At 43.5% G+C, this 19,697-nt stretch overlaps 1 protein-coding gene across 1 annotated transcript in view; it reads right to left on the bottom strand.

Annotated features, from left to right (window-relative positions):
• Positions 1-2,620: 2,620 nt before the first annotated feature.
• tmtc4 (transmembrane O-mannosyltransferase targeting cadherins 4) overlaps positions 2,621-19,697 on the bottom strand; it is a 23,557-nt gene continuing 6,480 nt past the window's right edge. Inside the window, exons 8-18 of the mRNA XM_080753637.1 lie at positions 18,561-18,722; positions 18,089-18,291; positions 17,346-17,520; positions 15,987-16,118; positions 8,614-8,693; positions 7,505-7,612; positions 7,267-7,408; positions 6,763-6,877; positions 4,494-4,606; positions 3,785-3,854; positions 2,621-3,431 (exon numbers count right to left, since the gene is read on the bottom strand). Of these exons, the coding sequence (XP_080609763.1) occupies positions 3,283-3,431; positions 3,785-3,854; positions 4,494-4,606; positions 6,763-6,877; positions 7,267-7,408; positions 7,505-7,612; positions 8,614-8,693; positions 15,987-16,118; positions 17,346-17,520; positions 18,089-18,291; positions 18,561-18,722 (1,449 nt within the window). The 3' untranslated portion in view covers positions 2,621-3,282. The remainder of the gene's footprint in view (positions 3,432-3,784; positions 3,855-4,493; positions 4,607-6,762; positions 6,878-7,266; positions 7,409-7,504; positions 7,613-8,613; positions 8,694-15,986; positions 16,119-17,345; positions 17,521-18,088; positions 18,292-18,560; positions 18,723-19,697) is intronic.

The following is a 19,697-nucleotide window of genomic DNA, read 5'->3' as shown; positions in this document are numbered from 1 at the left end:
TAGTTTTGACTGTGAACAATCACACATTATTCTGCCAATTGTCAATGATTCATAATGATCAAAAAATCATGGGTTATTAATATGACACAATATAGAATCCCTTGCCGTTAGCTCCGGGAAGCTGATTTCATTATATCATTGTGATAGAGCAGCCAAGCAGGTAAAAGGTGTGCGGAGTGAAAGCCCGTAGAACAAGGAGAGGACTTCATAAGGCGGCGGTGTCCCATCTTTTATTAACCCATTCAGGCCAGTGAAAAATAGCAGATATACAAGCTCACAGCGCGGCACCGAGTGCCGCGCTGCGAGCTTGTAGATCTGCTATTTTTGGAAAAAGTCGTGAAAATGTGTGCAAATCTTTGAATATATGTATTTTCAAAGCGAACGTTTGTAACTCAAATTTTGCTTCTGGGGGGTCCCTGGAACTAGATATTTTGAAATGGGGATCCGTGGCCAAATAAATATCATTTTGGGGGTCCTTCACATGAAAAGGTTTGAGAACCACTGACATAGTAGTCTCTCAAGAACAGACTAACTGAGCTCCAGTTGAAGTGAAAAGGACCTTTTCTTTGACGATGGCTGGCCAGATTGCTGACATAGAAACATAGTTTTTTTTCCAAAAATCTTAGGATTCAAAAGACACTTAAAGAATCGAGTCAAAATTCTAATTTTCACGATTTTTCAAAAATAGCAGATCTACAAGCTCGCAGCGCGGCACTCGGTGCCGCGCTGTGAGCTTGTATATCTGCTATTTTTTTTATATTTAAAGCATAAAATATTGCGTCATGATGTGTTCAGGCCTAAATGGGTTAATGTTACTCCGTAGGACAGCAGGTTTTTGTCAGTCAGAATGGATAATGAAGACGTCGCCCGGTGCCGGTTGAATCCATCCCTTTAATACTCACATATTTTATGATAATGAAAGGTATTCAAAGAATGATTATGATAAAAGTCCGCTCCCCCACTGGTGTGCCAGTGCAGCTCTGTGGCCAGACAGTCTGCTACGGGCGCAGAAAATGAAAGGCTCGGAATGTAAAGAGAAAAGAGCTTGTACAGATTGTGGATAGTTGATTGTGTCTCCCCATAACCTACTGTAGATTCAAGGCACCGCATGTTACACTGCGTGAGCAAAACTAATGGAGAAAATACCTTAAAACTTGAATGTCACAGTCTGAATCGTTTTTTGATCGCCGACTGCCTCCGTTCCCTCATGAAACCCTTTCACCTTAGTGACCTTTACATGTGTGAGAACCCCCCTAATGTTGAAACGGGTTTGATCTTCAACAAGACGCCAGCGCAGGGGTGTATAGGGTTATTTGTTGTTTGGAATGTGTCCAAAGCTGTCTCTTTACATCAAAGCAGAGAAAACAAAAAACAAGAGTTGTACAATGAGGAAATTTCATTATGCGATATTAGCAGCATATTTAGGAGGTAATGTGCCGAGGTCATTGGTGGTCATGTGCGTCGTGTCGCCCCCCAATGAGAGTATTGGTAACATCTTCAAAGCTTCAAAGCGTCGACTGGTGTATTGTACTGTAAGTGTAAACAAACTTGGCTCTTAAAGCAAAGCCATACCAGCCCGCGAGAGCTTCAAAAGTTTCCTGCAAGCTGTAGGAAGCAGGTGAAAAAATAGAAGTTCGCCGACCTTTGACCCCATGTGCACACTTGTTGACTGATGTTGCACGTTGGGGTGGCCTTTTCCCTCCGCGGTATTCTTCAAGAGGAGCAGGCGTGTGTGTGTGTGTGTGTGTGTGTGTGTGTGCGTGCGTGCGTGTGTGTGTGTGTGTGTGTGTGTGTGTGTGTGTGTGTGCGTGCGTGTGTGTGCGTGTGTGCATGTGAACACACATGCGTGGTCTCTAGGGAGCTCATCCCGTCTCTTTGAAGCCCCTGTGCTATAGAGCTGTTTTCATACGGCGACGGTCGCGGGTTTCCTGTCTCGGCTGACCCCTAGTCTCCTTTGCAGACTCTTCAGAAAAACTTCCCCCAGCAAACACCTTTCTCGTATTAACTACAGAGGCTGCGGTGGTGGTGGAGCGAGGGGGTGGGCATAACGGGGTCTTGATCCCCAACCAGGTCCCATCCCATTCAGCAACAAAGAGATGGTCATTAGTATTAAAAAAAAAGACTCACCAGCCCAGCGGTTAACACTAATCAGCTGATACTTGTTAGAGTCAGCAGCATTCTCCTCGACACTTTCAGACTCCGCAGCCCCCGGGCGCTCGGACCAAACCGAGGTAGCTTTTTTTCCTCCATATAGGAACATATGGGACTACTGAGAGATGGCCAACGCAAATAAAGTTTACGACGACACCGCTCTGGAGCCACACATGCGTGGTGCTCTGTCCAGCTGACATAACACGGGGTCAGAGATGAAAGTGGAGCGGGTTCATTAGGGATGAGTTCCACATGTCCTTTAGAGAAGGGTCCACACACCAGCTACGTGACCTAGAACACCTGCCTTTAACACATCGTCAATCAGAGACAGATGCAACCAGATAGAATCATGACACTCAAGACCTCTTCTAATGGGACAAAAAGCTCCGATACATGTTACCTCAGGAAAACATCAACAAACGGTAGATTATTTTCATTCATTTTATAATTCCATTTTAAAATGGCCAATACAATTCTTATTTACACGTGAATTGACTTAAAAAAATTGCCTGTAAAAAAACAGTGCAGTGGCAGCCTCATGCGCAAATCTTGGTCTTTACTTTTCAAACAACTGAAATGGTACAAAGCTGGAATGAGTGATGAAGACAGACTATAACGAAAAAAATGTAGTGTTTGTGTGTGTGTTAGGGATGGGACGATAGACGATATTATCACTTATTGTGATACAAAACACGCACGATAATCGTATCGTGGCGATTTAATTTATCGTGATATCGTCCTCCGGCATGCACTGGGATAGTTTTATTTGCCGAGCTGCATATCCGGTACCATTTAAACCCTCTAAAATAAGGTAAAAGGTACTTACTTATAATATACGTACTTGATGGTCACTCTCTATCAAATGTCTTTGCCAAAAAATAGCCGATCTACAAGCTCACAACGCGTCGCAAGCTTGTAGATCTGCTATTTTTCTGCAAATGTTCACCCCAGGATAATGGATTTTGATTATGGCGAGAATATATTTTGTCACAATAATCGTGATATGACATTTTCATATCGTCCCATCCCTAGTGTGTGTGTGTGTGTGTGTGTGTGTGTGTGTGTGTGTGTGTGTGTGTGTGTGTGTGTGTGTGTGTGTTTGCGGCACGCAGGGTTTCCAGCGTGGCTCCCTCAGGGTGCGTTGCGTTTAAGCTGGTCCAGTTTGCGTCGCAGCATGTTGTAGTTGTCTCTGGTGCCGGGAGCCTCGGGGTCCAGCTTTAGAGACAGCTCATAGTGTTTCTTTGCCAGCTCCAGCTTCCCCCAGCGATGGTACAGCACGGCTGATGGGGAACAGACACACGTCATGCTGAGAACAGCGGCAATTTCAACACTATATCTCATTCATAAAATGTCTGCATTTTGTGTGATCCCAGTATATTTATATATATATTCTGTGTGTGTGTATACGGTATACTGTATGTATCCACCACACACACACACACACACACACACACACACACACACACACACACACACACACACACACACACACACACACACACACACACACACACACACACACACACACACACACACACACACACACACACACACACACACACACACACACACATAAACCGCTGACCTTATATGAAATATGGGGCAAAGCCAAAATGTGGTGCGGTGGTCTTACCAAGATTACCATGGCAACTGGCAGCATTTGGGTTGATTCTAAGAGCATGGAGGAAGAAGCCCTCTGATTCCTGGGAAGAGAGAGACACAGACAAGACACTAAACATAAATCTTACCACAGTTTTAGTGGTGCACTGTGTAAATGAGATACTTTAGGACCCAGTGAGCAAAAGAGAAACCAAAGGAAGAAAAACAAAAAACACATTAAATCAGAGGTCTTCAACAGGGGGTCCGGGACCCCTAGGGGGTCCTCAGAGTCACTACAGGGGGTCTTCCAAATTTTTGTGTGATAGAAACTTTTTTCTCCTTTTTTTATATTAACCACTTAAACCCTAGCGCCCATATTCTGAGAACCTTTGCCAAAAATAGCAGATCTACAAGCTTGAGCTTGTGAGCTTGTAGATCGGCTATTTTCGGCAAAGAGGTTTGGTGTAGAGGGGGAAAAGAGCAGACCAAGTACAGAGTGAAAGGTCAAGTTTATTAAGTATTGACGGTTCAAGTGGTTAAATATCTGAAAATACAAATTGACATGAATCCAAAATACACTGATGATTGTGCTGTCAAACAATGACACTCTATGGAATATATGAAAAGGTTGTGGGGGTCCCTGCTTCATCTCGACTAAGGGGTCCTTGGCCTGAAAACGTTGAAGACCCCTGCATTAAACGAAACGTATATATCAATCAAAAGTTCCAGCTATGCTGACTGACCTTGTATTTCTGTTGCTTGCCCAGGACATTGGCCAATGAAAACATGATGGTATGGTCGTTAGGGAGGAGCTTCAGAGCCTCCCGGCCAATCAGTTCAGCTTGGCCAAGGTTCCCTAAACGACAGGGAAAATGGACAAACAGAGGAAACAAAATCAAAGACCCTTTTTTATTGTGTGGCATGTGTAATACCACAGATCTTGAGAGGTGCCTGTCCACACGCATGTTCAGGATGCAATATTGTCAACAGCAGGGCAAATGCCCATACAAATTAAAGGGTGTGCAACACATACTCATAAATTCATTTTTGATGTTGTGCAAAGACAGGGATGTAGTTTTCGAAAAACAGCAGATGGACATAATGGCAACAATAGCCGGCATAAAGTGTGTGTCTGCTTTATTTGTCAGTGGTGTCTAAAGCAGAGTTTTTCCTTCTCCACGCATGGAGGAGCGGTTTAGTCTCCTAATTAAGGCTGAACACAAGGCCCACTGGGTTATTGATCTCTGTCACAGACCCGTCTGATGTCTGACCAGAGATGGAGGGAGGGAGGGACACAGAAGAGACAAAGAGAGGAAAGAAGAGAGAGCAAAGTAATGCCATGTCCTGAGTCATGCCCCGCGCCCGTAAAGCGCGGTGTGCAAAAGATGATACATAAATGTGTGACCGTGTGTTTGTGCGCATGTGTGTTTGTCTGTGTGTACTTCTGTCTGAATCTACAATGATTCTTCCTCGTCTTTGTGGTACGATCAAAGGGAAAAGGCGGGTGTACTGCAAAGAGGAACAAAAAGAAATATCGTTCGATCCCTCGCTTTTGAAGATGACATGCATTGTTCTTTTCTTTCTGTCCTTTAGTTTGTTTTATTTATTTATTTAAAATGTTGGAAAGGGGGGGGGGGGCGTTAAGGGGAGATGGGGTAGAGGTACGTCTGTCAGATTTGGGGGAACAAAATGCGGTGGGGGGACTCCGAGTGGGGCCGCCCGCGCCTGCCCGCGTTTGATCGGGAGCACACTGGGCACTGATTGGACAACTCCTGCCGCCCTCCTGGGAGACTCCGCCCCCCCCTCGGGAGCGGCTTCTGACAAAACGGCTACAGCATTTGGAAATCAGAGCATTCTCCACACGGCAGGGAAGAGTGCCTTTAAAAAAAAAAGAAAACAGTCGCGCACAAAGCTTTAATACATAAATTTCAAGCATTGCTGATTCCTGCTCTTCCGGTCTAATCACGTTGGGCCGCTTAAATGTCCTCCAAAAAAAAAGGGAGACTAAGCGAGAGAGAGAGGAGAGAGAGAGAGAGAGGAAGAAAAAAAAGTGGGGCTGTGTGTGTTTCTTGGCTGTTAATGTTGGAACGGGCTGCACCCAGAACAGAGGGTTCTTTGAACTGCCGTCAACACAACACAAATAAGTGAATGTCGGCTCTTTTTTCATTTGTTCCAACATCAAGAGAGCATTGTGACAGAGAGGACATCCTTCGACATCCTTAAGACGTTTATCCGATTTGAGTTTTTGAACTTGTGAATTTGAAATCGAAACGGTTCATTGAGGAAATGTGGTGCGCCGTTACACTGTGGGCATAAAACACAATGACAAATGTTCTCCGACTGTCGCTAAAGGGGAACTGAATGATTATGTTTAAACCATTTAGAACGGGTACAAAATTTGTGTTTCGTTATTTTATGCTTTAACTATTGAAAAATAGCAGATATACAAGCTCACAGCGCGGCACCGAGTGCCGCGCTGCGAGCTTGTAGATCTGCTATTTTTGAAAAATCTTGAAAATTTGAATTTTGACCCGATTCTATAAGTCCTTCTACGGTTTTTTGAAAAACCCATGTTTCTATGTCAGCAATCTGGCCAGCCATCGTCAAAGAAAAGGTCCTTTTCACTTAAATGGAGCTCAGTCTGTTCTTGAGAGACTAATATGTCAGTGGTTCTCAAACCTTTTCATGTGAAGGACCCCCAAACTGATATTTATTTGGCCACGGACCCCAATCTCAAAATATTTAGTTCCAGGGACCACCCAGAAGCAAAATTTGAGTTACACACGTTCGCTTTGAAAAATACGTATATTCAAAGATTTGCACACATTTTCACGACTCTTTTCAAAAATAGCAGATCTACAAGCTTGCAGCGCGGCACTCGGTGCCGCGCTGTGAGCTTGTATATCTGCTATTTTTCAAATGTTAAAGCATTCAATATGCCCAGGCCTAAAAGGGTTACCGGTAATACAGTAAGTGACCGTGTGCATCCGAGTGGGTGTGTGTTGTGTGTACCAGTGTTGTCTAGCAGGATGACCATGTTGTTCCAGGCAAGGCTGTGGTCCGGCTTCAGCATTGTGGCGTTCCTCCAAGCATTCAGGGCATCGATGTGCCTGTTCTGGTCAGCGTACTGCCAAGAGTGGGACAGAACGTTCAAATGGCATCGAAATCTACTATTACACAGAGAGAATATATGGTTACGATCAACATCCATCCATTAATTTTTTCGTAAAAGATAGACAGTATTAAGATTCTGTATTATTGTTGGACCCTCAAGAGAGAACAGCAGAGTCTAAAGAAAATATTTAAGCCCTCAATGCACAACAACAAGAAAACAAAACAAAAAAAACAAGGTAATTAATTTGGTTATTAATTCAGTCATTTCACAAATTGACCATATTCAAACCAGCCATTTTGCTCTTATTTCATAGCCCCTTCCACCCGAGTATGATTTTATGTTTTAAACGGCTGCTGTGTGAATATAGTCAATTATGCCAAATCTAGCCTCCAGCATCTCACCAGACGTCCAAGGTTGTAGTAGCAGTCGGGGTACTTTTTCCGGAAGCGAATAGCGTTCCAGTAACTCTGTTCTGCTTCTTCGAATTTCTGCAGGCTGTTCTGCACTATTCCCAGATTCATCCAAGCTGCAGCAAAATCAGGCCTGAGGGGAAGGGAACGTATAAAAACACATACCTAATTAGGAACTTTTGCAAGAGAACAAACCTGTCACCTACACTGTATGCATCGTTCCACCTACTGGATGGCAACTGCTTTAGACAGAAGCTGCTCTGCTTCCACCAGTTCATTCCTCTCCTTCAGGATGTTACCCAGGTTGTTCATGGCGTGGACGTATGTAGGATGTAACCTGACAAAGATGAATATTAAGAAGTCAATGCAGATAGTAAGGGAAAGTTAGCCTATTGCTAGACCAATCTGGGAACTAAATCTAAATCACTAGCTTTCTTCACAAATGTGTTCATAAAGGTGTCTACTATCACCTCTGAACTTTGTCAAACCCAACTCCCTTGACATACTTTGTGGGAGCCAATCAAAGTTGGGGATATCGGGATACCCAGGGCCTGGGATTAAAGGGGGAAAAATAAAAAAATTGCCAATATGAAAGTATGAGGTGTGTAATTAAGGTATTGTTGGGCTGCTGAATCCATTCCAACCATTAGTAATCAGTAAAAATGACTCCTTGGCCATAAAAAGGCCTAATTGGCTAAGGCTTAGCCAATCATGTCATTCGAGTTCATCTGTGTCCTGTTAGTCCCTATGTTTTAAACCCTGTGTTTGAGTGTTCCTTATCAGATTGCATCATGTTATCCTGTGTCATGATGTGCGCTTACCCGCCTGATCTTGAATTGTTTTCATGAATTCAAACCCTACTCCAACCTTTTTTTTGTATTGCCAATATTATATGTCTCATGGACACACACAAGTAGGTGTGGCCTATTTTATGGCCAAGGAGTCATTTTAACTGTAAACGAATGGTTGGAATGGATTCAGCAGCCCAAAAATAGCTTAATTACACACCTCATATGTTCATATTGGCCATTTTTTATTTTCCCCCCTTTAATCCCAGGCCTTCGGGATACCCAATAACTATGATTCGCTCCCACAAAGTATGTCAAGGGAGTTGGGTCTGACAAAGTTCAGAGGTGATAGTAGACACCTTTATGAACACATTTGTGAAGAAAGCTAGTGATTTAGATTTAGTTCCCAGATTGGACTAGCAATAGGCTAACTTTCCCTTACTAAGAAGACAACTTTTCACGTTGTAACGCAAGCATGCACACTGCCTGAAAGCATGTTTTCACTATTCACTTCACATACATTCAACATTACTCATTTGAAAATTCAGACCTGACTGCTTCTCTGTAGTATTTGATGGCAGCACTAGTGTTTCCTCTATCAGCCAGGTTCTTGCCCACGTTGTAATGGACCTAAGGGATAAAACCTTAACAGTTAGCCTACTTGGAGGTCAAAACACCACAATGTCCATATGGCTAACTTGACAGAAGCCATTACGTTTGTATAATTCAAACTAGTATTCATTTTAGACAAATGCATTAATGATAAAACATCCAACCATGCATGGTTCCTGACAGATAGGCTATATCTCTGGAACCTTGACTTCCCCTCTACTGTCCTAAGAACCAGAGAAAATCCTCCCACACATTGCAATATTGTTCCCCCTACAATGTTTTTCAGGCTTGGTGGTATGCACGGAAAAATACCAAAATAGACGAGGCGTGTGATATGGCATATTGGCACAGATGTGCCATCTGCAGGTAGTCTGCAATTTATTCGGTATCATACGGCTCATGCACTTACAGTACGTGTAAAGTGCATGAGCCAATTGCCTTAAAAAATATATATATATATTCATCAGGTTCATGCAATGTAAATGTTCTTTGTTACTTTGAATTATACATGATGAGCAAAAAGTGGAGTGTGGAGAGTTCCTTTAAAGCATTCACTGAGCTGAAAATACTACATGTGGTTTGAAGTGGGATAGCTCCAAACGCTGTTGCTGCAGCAAGCCCACAATAATTAATTTCCATTTGTTTTAAAACCATGTGAGATCAATACGAGTTGCAACTTACCCTGGGTCTGGTGTACCAGACCCAGGGTAACAGGGCCACAGGCTGTATTTGGGGTTCTTCAAGCACTTTTTTTGATTGATTGGTTAGTTTATTGAAAATGAATTCAAAAGGATAAATACACAAGAAAACCCATAGGTTTGTTTCCATTGTGGTCCTCAGCAGATTTTCTGTTTGCCTTTATAATGTTTAGACTGGTTCAGCTTCAGCTGCATTTAGACTGGCATCAACATTCATGTTTATGTCATGATAACTAGTCCATACCCGTCCATGTCACAGCGTCGGGCACACGCACCCACGCACTCACACGCGTACGCGACCCATCCCATCGCCACGTCACAAACACACACTTAAACTGTTTGAGCGAATGGAAGGATGTAGTTTTGGAGTAGACGTCGTCCTGTCCATGTGTCGTTGTGGTGTACTTATAGGTGCGGCTGAAGATGATCGTCCCATAGCTTGGGGGGCTATAACCATGGCGACGGATGTAACCATGGCGACGATAGAATCTCCAGTGTGTACATAATAAAAGCGCTAATAAACAGCATACAATTTCAGTGATGTTACTAGGTTGTCAATGTAATGGGTCCCGGGACCCACAGGTGGTCATTCAAATGGGTCCCAGAAAAAGTTTTATGAGTCCTCAATAAAATGTGTTTGAGCGCTGTGAGCTTGTAGATCGGCTATTTTCAAAATGTTTGCCTATTTCTTATATTTATTTTACAATTTGGCTAATGTTTGAAATTAGAACTAGGATTTCTAAATACACTAGGCTACAGACACCCATTTAATTATATTTATATCACTGGGACCCCAATTTATATTAAATGTTAAAATACCAGAGTACAAATGGAACAGGTCCATTTGGTTCCATTTATGGAGTTACAGACCCATAAAGTTTCCAAAAGATTCCCTTTTACTTTGCTTATTAGCAATATAAAACGTTTTTATATTCAGCAAAATGTCAGTAATGGTATTGTCTGCCTCTCATTATTGTCAAGGAAGAAAGTACTGTATGTCGCTGCCTTGCTTAACTCTTACTGTGCCAATCCCGAACTAGTTCGGCTTTATTTGTCCTTATCAGGGTGCCGATCCCGAACTAGTTCGGCTTTTTAATTTATTTATTTTTTTCGAGCCGGGCCGCCGGCCGTCATCTGTTTACACGGCCCGCGAGAGCATCGCGCCGCCGATATTTACCATCCACTCCAATGCAATCCAGGATCTTTAGAGCTCATTTTCTCTGTTCCATGCATATCCATGAGGTGTGCAAGGTTTAATCATGGCTAAATCGCCGAAAATAGGGCTTCTAAAATGCTTGGTAGCCAATACTTCAAGCTAACTTCATCCTGTTCTGTACATGCACAAAGGAAAGTGTTCAGGCGAGGGTTAGGGTGAGGGTTAGGGTGAGGGTGAGGGTGAGGGTGAGGGTTAGGGTGAGGGTTAGGGTGAGGGTTAGGGTGAGGGTGAGGGTGAGGGTGAGGGTTAGGGTGAGGGTTAGGGTTAGGGTGAGGGTGAGGGTGAGGGTTAGGGTGAGGGTGAGGGTGAGGGTTAGGGTGAGGGTGAGGGTGAGGGTGAGGGTGAGGGTGAGGGTTAGGGTGAGGGTTAGGGTGAGGGTGAGGGTTAGGGTTAGGGTGAGGGTGAGGGTTAGGGTGAGGGTGAGGGTGAGGGTGAGGGTGAGGGTGAGGGTTAGGGTGAGGGTGAGGGTGAGGGTTAGGGTTAGGCTTAGGGTGAGGGTTAGGGTTAGGGTGAGGGTGAGGGTGAGGGTTAGGGTTAGGGTGAGGGTTAGGCTTAGGGTGAGGGTTAGGGTGAGGGTTAGGGTTAGGGTGAGGGTTAGGGTTAGGGTGAGGGTTAGGGTTAGCAGCCCGGTCGGTGGATAACCTGTCGGTAGATTTAGCGACCCAGACGGTAAATTAAGCGACCCAGTCGGTAGATTTAGCGACCCAGTCGGTACCAGTCGGTAGATTTAGCGACCCAGTCGGTAGATTTAGCGACCCAGTCGGTATATTTAGTGACCCAGTCGGTAGATTTAGCGACCCAGTCGGTAGATTTAGCGACCCAGTCGGTAAATTAAGCGACCCAGACGGTAGATTTAGCGACCCAGTCGGTAGATTTAGCGACCCAGTCGGTAGATTTAGTGACCCAGTCGGTAGATTTAGCGACCCAGTCGGTAAATTAAGCGACCCAGTCGGTAGATTTAGCGACCCAGTCGGTAGATTTAGCGACCCAGTCGGTAGATTTAGCGACCCAGTCGGTAGATTTAGCGACCCAGTCGGTAGATTTAGCGACCCAGTCGGTAGATTAAGCGACCCAGTCGGTAAATTAAGCGACCCAGTCGGTAGATTTAGCGACCCAGTCGGTATATTTAGTGACCCAGTCGGTATATTTAGTGACCCAGTCGGTAGATTTAGTGACCCAGTCGGTGAAAACTACCGACCAGGTTGCAACCCAGTTGTAGGTCGCTAAATGATCTCCCTCTCTCTTTTAGTATTCAGCATGTACTGGTGATGCGTTTTGCATCACCAGCACATGCTGAATACTAAAATATCTATAAAAAAAAAGACTGAACACAAAAAATAACTCAGGATTGTGTTGATCGTGTCCCAAACAACAATACAATAAGATAGGGTTGTCCCGGGGGTGAAGTGGCCCTTTAAGTTTTATCAAGGCAAAAAAAGCACCCTAAGACACACACCAAAAGTTTCACTTCACCTGTGTGCGGGGGACAGAGGAGGGGGAGCCACCGTTGCACATAAATCACTTTCACTTTCAGCTTACGACAAACGGCAGCTTTTAATCAATGCACAAGGATTTAAGGTAGAGATGGACATCGGTATCGGCCGGTATCGAAAATCGGCCGGTATTATATAAAATCGGCCTCAATCGGTAACCGGCCGGTCCTAACGTAATTTCCGGTTTTCCGCCGATCAAAAATGACACGCATTCGCAGTACGCAACATGTGGCTCAACGCCCGCTGACCAAAACAAAGCAGCAGCGAAGCTAACGCTAACAGACTCATGAAGAAAACATGTCGCAGATTTGGACTTATTTCACTGTGTGCCAGGATGATCCAAAACTCGCTCTTTGCATTGATATTACCCGTTCGCTCAAATAAATAACTCCATCTCATTACAGTACATCTGAACAAAAGCAACGATGCGAGCTGAACGGGGCTATAGTGTTCCGTCTATCTCTCTCGCTTTCTCTCCCCGTCCCTCCCTCCCTCCACACACACTCTGACTCTCACACCCACAACGAACAGCAGCAGCTAGTGGTGGCTGGCTGCGTGAGTTTAGTCGAAAACAGCTGATCTACAAGGCATACAAACTCACATCATGCTAAAGAATGGCCAGATTAATGCACACGCTTTATGTGCTGAAGCACAGGGCACCATGCTATTCCCGCAAAAGTGCTGAAATCTATAGCAAAGGCTGCCGAAGAAGCGCTAAAAATGTCCGTGAAGCGTCTATTTTATTTTCCGTGCGAATCGTCTATTTTACGTGCTATCAACAGTGATTTTCCGATGTTTCCTCCCTGTTGGTAGCCAGCCACACATATCCCAAATATTGCGCTACATAAATGCATGTAATCATGAGCAGCATGAGTGTCCACTGTAGCCTGCTTGTTTAGCGTCCTGTGCTAAGATAAACACTTCTCTGAGTCTGATGATCTGATCACCCAATGTTGCCAGGTTTTGTTTTTGAGAGAGAAACAAGCAACCAGGGGGGTTGCTTGTTGATACTAATGACAGTATAAAAACAGAAAGGATTACCAAGCCAATTTCACCAGCATATTAATAACAATGATAATAATAATAGTTAAATAGCACCAGCTTTCATTTTTCAAGTACAAACATTGCACTAGATTGAGTTCAAGTTTTATTTTCTTAAGTTAACTCAGTGCTGCTTAAAAAATTGTTGATTCTGACATTGAAAGTCAACTATTCCAGTGTTTAACTGGGGTACTACGAGTACCCCTGGTGATACCCAGAGGTACTGCATGGGATACTGAATAAATTACATGGTAGAATACCAGCCAACTGAGATGTGTTTTTGAATTTTGTTGATCAGTTGATGATTGGTTGTTGATTACTAGTTATTGACATGAAAACTGACTGAATCTTATTGTCAGTGTTGAAAATAAATCTGCTCAGGATGCACTGTTTGAAACTCACTCCATTTCTTATTTGTGATGTTATATTGTTGAACAGGGGTGTTATGCATATAGCCTACCATAGTTGTGGTTTTAATTGCAGTTATATAAGCAAAATGTTGTCTGGGAAAGGGAGTACTTGGATAAAAAAATCATGGAAAGGGTACTCAAGCCAAAAAATATATGGTGTATTGTATAATTATTGTTCTTTCTTAGATAGAAAATCGGTATCGGAAAAATCGGTATCGGCAGATCAGAATTTAATAAAACCGGAAATCGGAATCGGCCAAGAATTTTGCAATCGGTCCATCTCTAATTTAAGGACATTATTACATTGCTTAGTCAATTATGAAGGGATTTCGTCTCCATATTGCTTGGGAAGTCTACTTTGCAGAAAATCGCGGCCCGCAGCCTTTGCTATTCACTAATTGCTAATGTTTTTCTTTTACCGCGATTGCGTAAATTATTTTAACCCTATCAGTGCCAGCTTTCACCACTAGAGGGCGCCCAGTGGCCAAAGAATTCATCATAAAGATACACTGTTACATGCACAAGCCCTGCGCAGCCATGATGCACCAGAACACTTTCCTCTGTTCATTTACAGGAACAGGATGAAGTTAGCTTGAAGTTAGCTATTGGCTACCAAGCATTTTAGAAGACCTATTTTCGGCGATTTAGCCATGATTAAACCTTGCACACCTCATGGATATGCATGGAACAGAGAAAATGAGCTCTAAAGATCCTGGATTGCATTGGAGTGGATGGTAAATATCGGCGGCGCGACGCTCTCGCGTAGGCCTGGGGCGGTATCGACATTTTGTTACCGCGATTACCGTCTTCCCATTTACCGCCGGTACTGCGGTAATTACCGCACCCCCGTATCTATTAATTAAGGTTCGGCGATAAGCCAAAATATTGCAATCATCTTCCCAAAAGTCGCATCTCCACAGCCTGACTGCCCGAGTTATACTTCTCCGTACAGCACAGCGGGTATGGCTTTGAAAGGAGCAGATCTACAAGCTCACAACACATCGCATCTGCGACGCGTTCTGAGCTTTTAGATCTGCACTGTCGGGTTACCATAGTAACGTAGGCTAGCTACTTAGCTTTTCAGACACAAACAGCTGTGTGAACAAAACAGAAGAGGACGGGTAGTCAGATCGTGTACAGTGATTCTGTAAACTCACGTCGTCTCAACTCTCAAATCGCAGTGATTGAGTGCTGCTATATACAGGTTTTAGTTACAAGACTTGACAGAAAAGGTTATAAAATCTCCGACGCGCCGACAGACGGGGCACAACGTGCGACGCGGTTACGACGCGGTGGAAAAAGTAAAATAGTTTCATTTTCGGTGTTAGTCCACGCGGCCCGCGCTCCGCCAGTAATCCGTATGAATAAAAAAAGATATGCCACAACACAATGTATGTATTCACATCCTTGTGTCGTGTGGATTACAGAGAAAGTTTACGCTGCTTTGTACTCCTATACGCAGGCTGCCCTGTGTAGGTCTGACTGTCTGTGTCTCTGAGAGTGAGAGTGACGTATGTGGCTTCCAAACTGTGGTACACGGCCCAGAGCAGAGCGGCATGGAGCGCATGCGGTCCTCGCTTCTCCCCCGTTTTAAAACTCGCTGGTTTTCCAATAAAAAATAGACTTTTTTTGTCTTTTTTTACCGCGGTAAGCACACTGACACCGCGGTAGACCTCGGTTTACCGCGGTACGGCGGTTACCGTGTCCAACCCTACTCTCGCGGGCCGTGTAAACAGAATATAGTGGGGTTAAAAAAAAAAAAGTAACTTTAAGTAATTTCTTTTTTTTACAAAAAAAAAAAATATATATATATATCCCGAACTAGTTCGGGATAGGCACTCAGGACGTTAATACGGCCCAAATTATCCCGAACTAGTTCGGGATAGGCACTGTATGAGTTAACATGGACTATGGAGGTGCGTCCCCGGGACCCCAGGACCATGACGTGAATGCGTCTCTGGGCGACGTGAACGCGTATTTGAAGCGGGACGCGCACGTAATGACGTCACTGCAATTTGGGAAAGTGAAAAACGGGCATTGCAGTTTGGGGCATATGCTAAAGGTAAATGCCCGTGCACAAATTCAGATCAATTGTTCCAGCCACTGAAGATAACCTGCTCAAATCCAGCGCTCACTTCAAACTGGGTTTGATTTTTTTCTTTTTAGGTGGCACCATGCTCACAACATTATACAATTATAGGGGAAGTGTGAACACCTGCAATACAAACACCGTCACCGATGCAACTCATTATCTAAATGAAAGGCTTATCCACCAGAATATACCCTTCATTCAAGAGAGAGAGAGAGAGAAATGATCATCATCTAGATTTGGCAGTACTACAATAGCATGTCCCCATTCTGACTGAGAGAACAGGTGCATGTACCACATATAAAAATGTAACGCATACAAATGCAGTGACTTTCTGTCTTGCATGCACACACACTTGCTGTACCTTTGCATTGAGAGGACAGACAGACAGGGCACTGGTGAAGAGGCTTTTCTCTGACCTCCATTGGTGACTGCGGAGAGCACAGCGAGCTACATACAAACATAGCAGAGCGACGAAAGACACACACAGCAGCCTCTGCAAAGATAAAACGTAAAGCAAGATATTTATGATTCATGAACATTTCTTATTAAAGACTTATATTTCTGACTAGCAGATTATAAGCACACTGTAATAAGAGATCATTAATATTTGCGTTCAACCCTCCATTCATACTTTCCAGCGTAGTTTTTCTTGGCCCTGCACTGGTGCCTGGGCATCTAGATGTACGTATAACCTAATAGATACTGCATGATAGGGAATATATTACAGCACAGGGGGCCTGCTGGGTGGGGAGAACATCTTGTAAATGATAGATCACATTTAGGTCCAAACCAGAACAAACCAACCCTTAGGATGTGTTGTGTTATACTGTGGTCTAGCCCAGTGGTTCTCAACCTTTCCAAGCCGCGACCTCCAAAATAATCATATTTTAACTGGGGACCCCCCCACCCTGACGAGCACTAAGAGTTGAGGCACATTACATTTAGTAGCCTATAACACGGTTACTATTGTGAAAATAGCAGATCTAGATGTATATGTAGATCACGATTTCTGCCTCTAATATTTGACAATTTGGCCAATGTTTTTTGTCATTTTAGAGGTATTAAAAAGTCCTTAAATTGTCACTTTAGAAATGTACATATACACTTAAACATTATGTTGGTTTGTTTACTGTTGAGTGAGAAAACAACGTTGCACATTAAAGCTATACTGTGTAAGTTGCTCAACTAGTGGTCTGTAGCAGTATAGCAAACCGCGGTCGCGTCCGCTTTTTCGGCCGTTTTTCGCCGCGGACCAGACCTTCAGACCATCGCGTCCGCCTCGCCTCGCCGAGACGCATCCATAGAGGTCTTTCGTGTCCCTCTACGAGCAGCGGTTGGGGAGTTACCATAGGGAGTTACATGCTAGACTTCTAGACCAGCGTAAACAAAGCTGTTGAAGCAAGCTATTTCCTGAAAAGACGCAAGATGCACTGTAATTGGCCGGTAGTGTATCATGTGTGTATGATCTGCGATGTGATTGGCCAACGTATACACAACGTATACAGATGATGCAGATTACGTCATTTTGCCACGAAATTCTACCCCCCTCACGGCTCATAGAAAACATATAAAGAGAAGGCTTCAGAAGCTGAAAATAACGGAGTGGGTGCTCTTTAGCGATTTAACAGTTAGGACAATTTTAAGATTTGTTTTATAAAAAAAGTTACATGGTATAACTTTAAGTTAATCATCTGGGAACCACTGGTCTATCCAAACCTACCCTGTGTTTGGTCCAGTAAGAGCAGCAGTGGCCGAGGCAGTAAGCCAGCAGTAGGCAGTACCCAGCTGATGACAGGTAAAGGACTCTCTCAGCGACGACGAAACCCACCCTGAAGAAGACATTGCATGCTGGCAGGAAGGGCACAACCAGTAGCACCAGACCCAGTGTTAGGGTTCTGTCAGACAGAGAGAGGGGTGGGGTTTGGTCAACTTCAAGAAAGCATGAACGAATGCAGAGACAAGTACAAAGGATTTACAAAGTGATGTGACATTCGCAAAGGGGCTGAGATAGATTAGGGTTTACACGATTAATGCAAAAAATATTTATCATGATTGTTTGTTCATTTTTTGGGAACAAACTATTGTTATTGCACTTTGGCACATTGATGGCAAATTGCCTTCACTTTCACATTGTATTCATACAAGATGCATGGTGGTTAACCATTTGTTACTGTCTGGCAGAATAAGCTACAGCAATATGGACTGGATAAAATAGTTGCTCCAAAGGCAGTCCTCAACATATTCCACAAGAACCACAGATATACTGTATACCGTTAGTGGGCTATCGTTTCCAAAAACACCAGAGGATTTTCTCTAACACCAATCGAGACATGATGTTCTGGTCACAGGGCAGTGGATATGATCACATTTTCAAATGTTCATTTTCAAAAGCCAAGTCTAGAGAGACCAACATGTACTTCATCTCATCTACAGCGAGTGTGTGAGATTGTTGCGCTCTCTTACCTCCTCCTCTGGCTGTCCTGCGAGCATAGGGCTTGGCTTATCAAGCCTATCAGAATGCACCAGAGCAGCAGCAGCCACACTATCCTCCAATCAGTGGCTGACTTAATGAGAGGCACACAGCCCATGGACCAATCAAAACACAGCCACCAGGGACACAGCAGCAGCCAGGCATTCAGAGAGTAGTAGTAATTATAGTTCACTATCTGCCAATCAAAGAGGAACAGGAGGTATAGAATGAAAGCAAATGGAAAGGGGGAGGCAGAGGGACATTTAAAATCAGAATCACAGACTGTCATTGTGTTTCAACAGGATATGTGGACGAACAGTTAGGAATGGCTGGTGCTTGTCTAACTTCACAAAGACAACATGAGATGTTATAAACAACACACATTAGTAGAGATTAGGCTGGGTTTAATTCCCATGTGTTACAGTGACAACATGAATTTTAACATCTTTAGAGGCTCCATCTTACTCTTAGAAATACGTTTTCCTCAAAAGAGGCAGGGTTGTCTACTTCGGTGAATGCCGGCGGCCCGGTTCCCATGATCCTCCAGCGTGCATAGAACATCAAGGCTCCTCCCAGAGCCAAGAGAGCCAATCGGGTGAACAGTCCTGTCCGCAGCAGATCACTGACCTGGATTAAGTCAGAACACAGGGTCAATCACTCCGACCAAATCAGGTGGGTTACTCACTAGCATGGACCGTTGTAGAAACATGTAGACAAGAAGTGCTGTACTTGACACTGTTTTCTAAAGGTAACGCATCAAGTGAAAATGTGTCACAGATGCTGTAAAACAACACTTGCCAGAGGACAATGTGACATGCAGAGGGGGTAATAGACGGAGGAAGCGAGGTGTAATCAGTGGTGTAAAGTAATGTACATGTACTCAAATACTGTACTTACTACTCCAGTTTGAAAATAGACGATCTACCAGCTCACAATGCACTGCAAAGTGACATGTCGTGAGCTTCTAGATCTGCTATTTTCTAAAGATTTGTTATAACGAACTTGTGAAATGGGACACAGTGCATAATGAGTACTTTTACTTTTAAGCATGCCAATACTTTTGTACTCTTTTTAACACCAGACTTTTACTAGTAACATAGTATTTCTACATTGTGGTATTGATACTTTTACTTGGGTGAAATATTTCGGTAATTCTTCCACCACTGGGTGTAATGGCGAGGGCTGTCACAATTGTTACATAATCGTCTAATCACAATTATTTGAGGTAATGGCAATTATTTTGCATAATCGTCATAATCGTTTCCATGTTGAGAAATGTTAATATAGTTTCAAACACTTTCAAAAAGTATTGGAAATAGCAGATCTACAAGCTCACAACGCGTCACGATGCGACGCGTTGTGAGCTTGTAGATCAGCTATTTCCACTAGCAATGTTCTTTTTTTAAGTAAAACATTTTCAAATATGTCAGTAATTTCTTTGTATATTTAAGTTATGCGTCATGATTGCCATGTGCAACTTCAAAGCCTAAAAGCCAATCAGAAATGTAATTGTCAACAACAAATACACAATTAAATCGTTAATCGCAATAATTTGGGTGACAATTAATCGTCATGTAAAATGTCACAATCGTGACAGCCCTA

Source organism: Nannobrachium achirus (assembly GCF_963921795.1).
Source record: "Nannobrachium achirus genome assembly, chromosome: 22".
Classification (NCBI taxonomy): domain Eukaryota; kingdom Metazoa; phylum Chordata; class Actinopteri; order Myctophiformes; family Myctophidae; genus Nannobrachium; species Nannobrachium achirus.
This window is presented reverse-complemented; position numbering and strand designations above follow the sequence as displayed.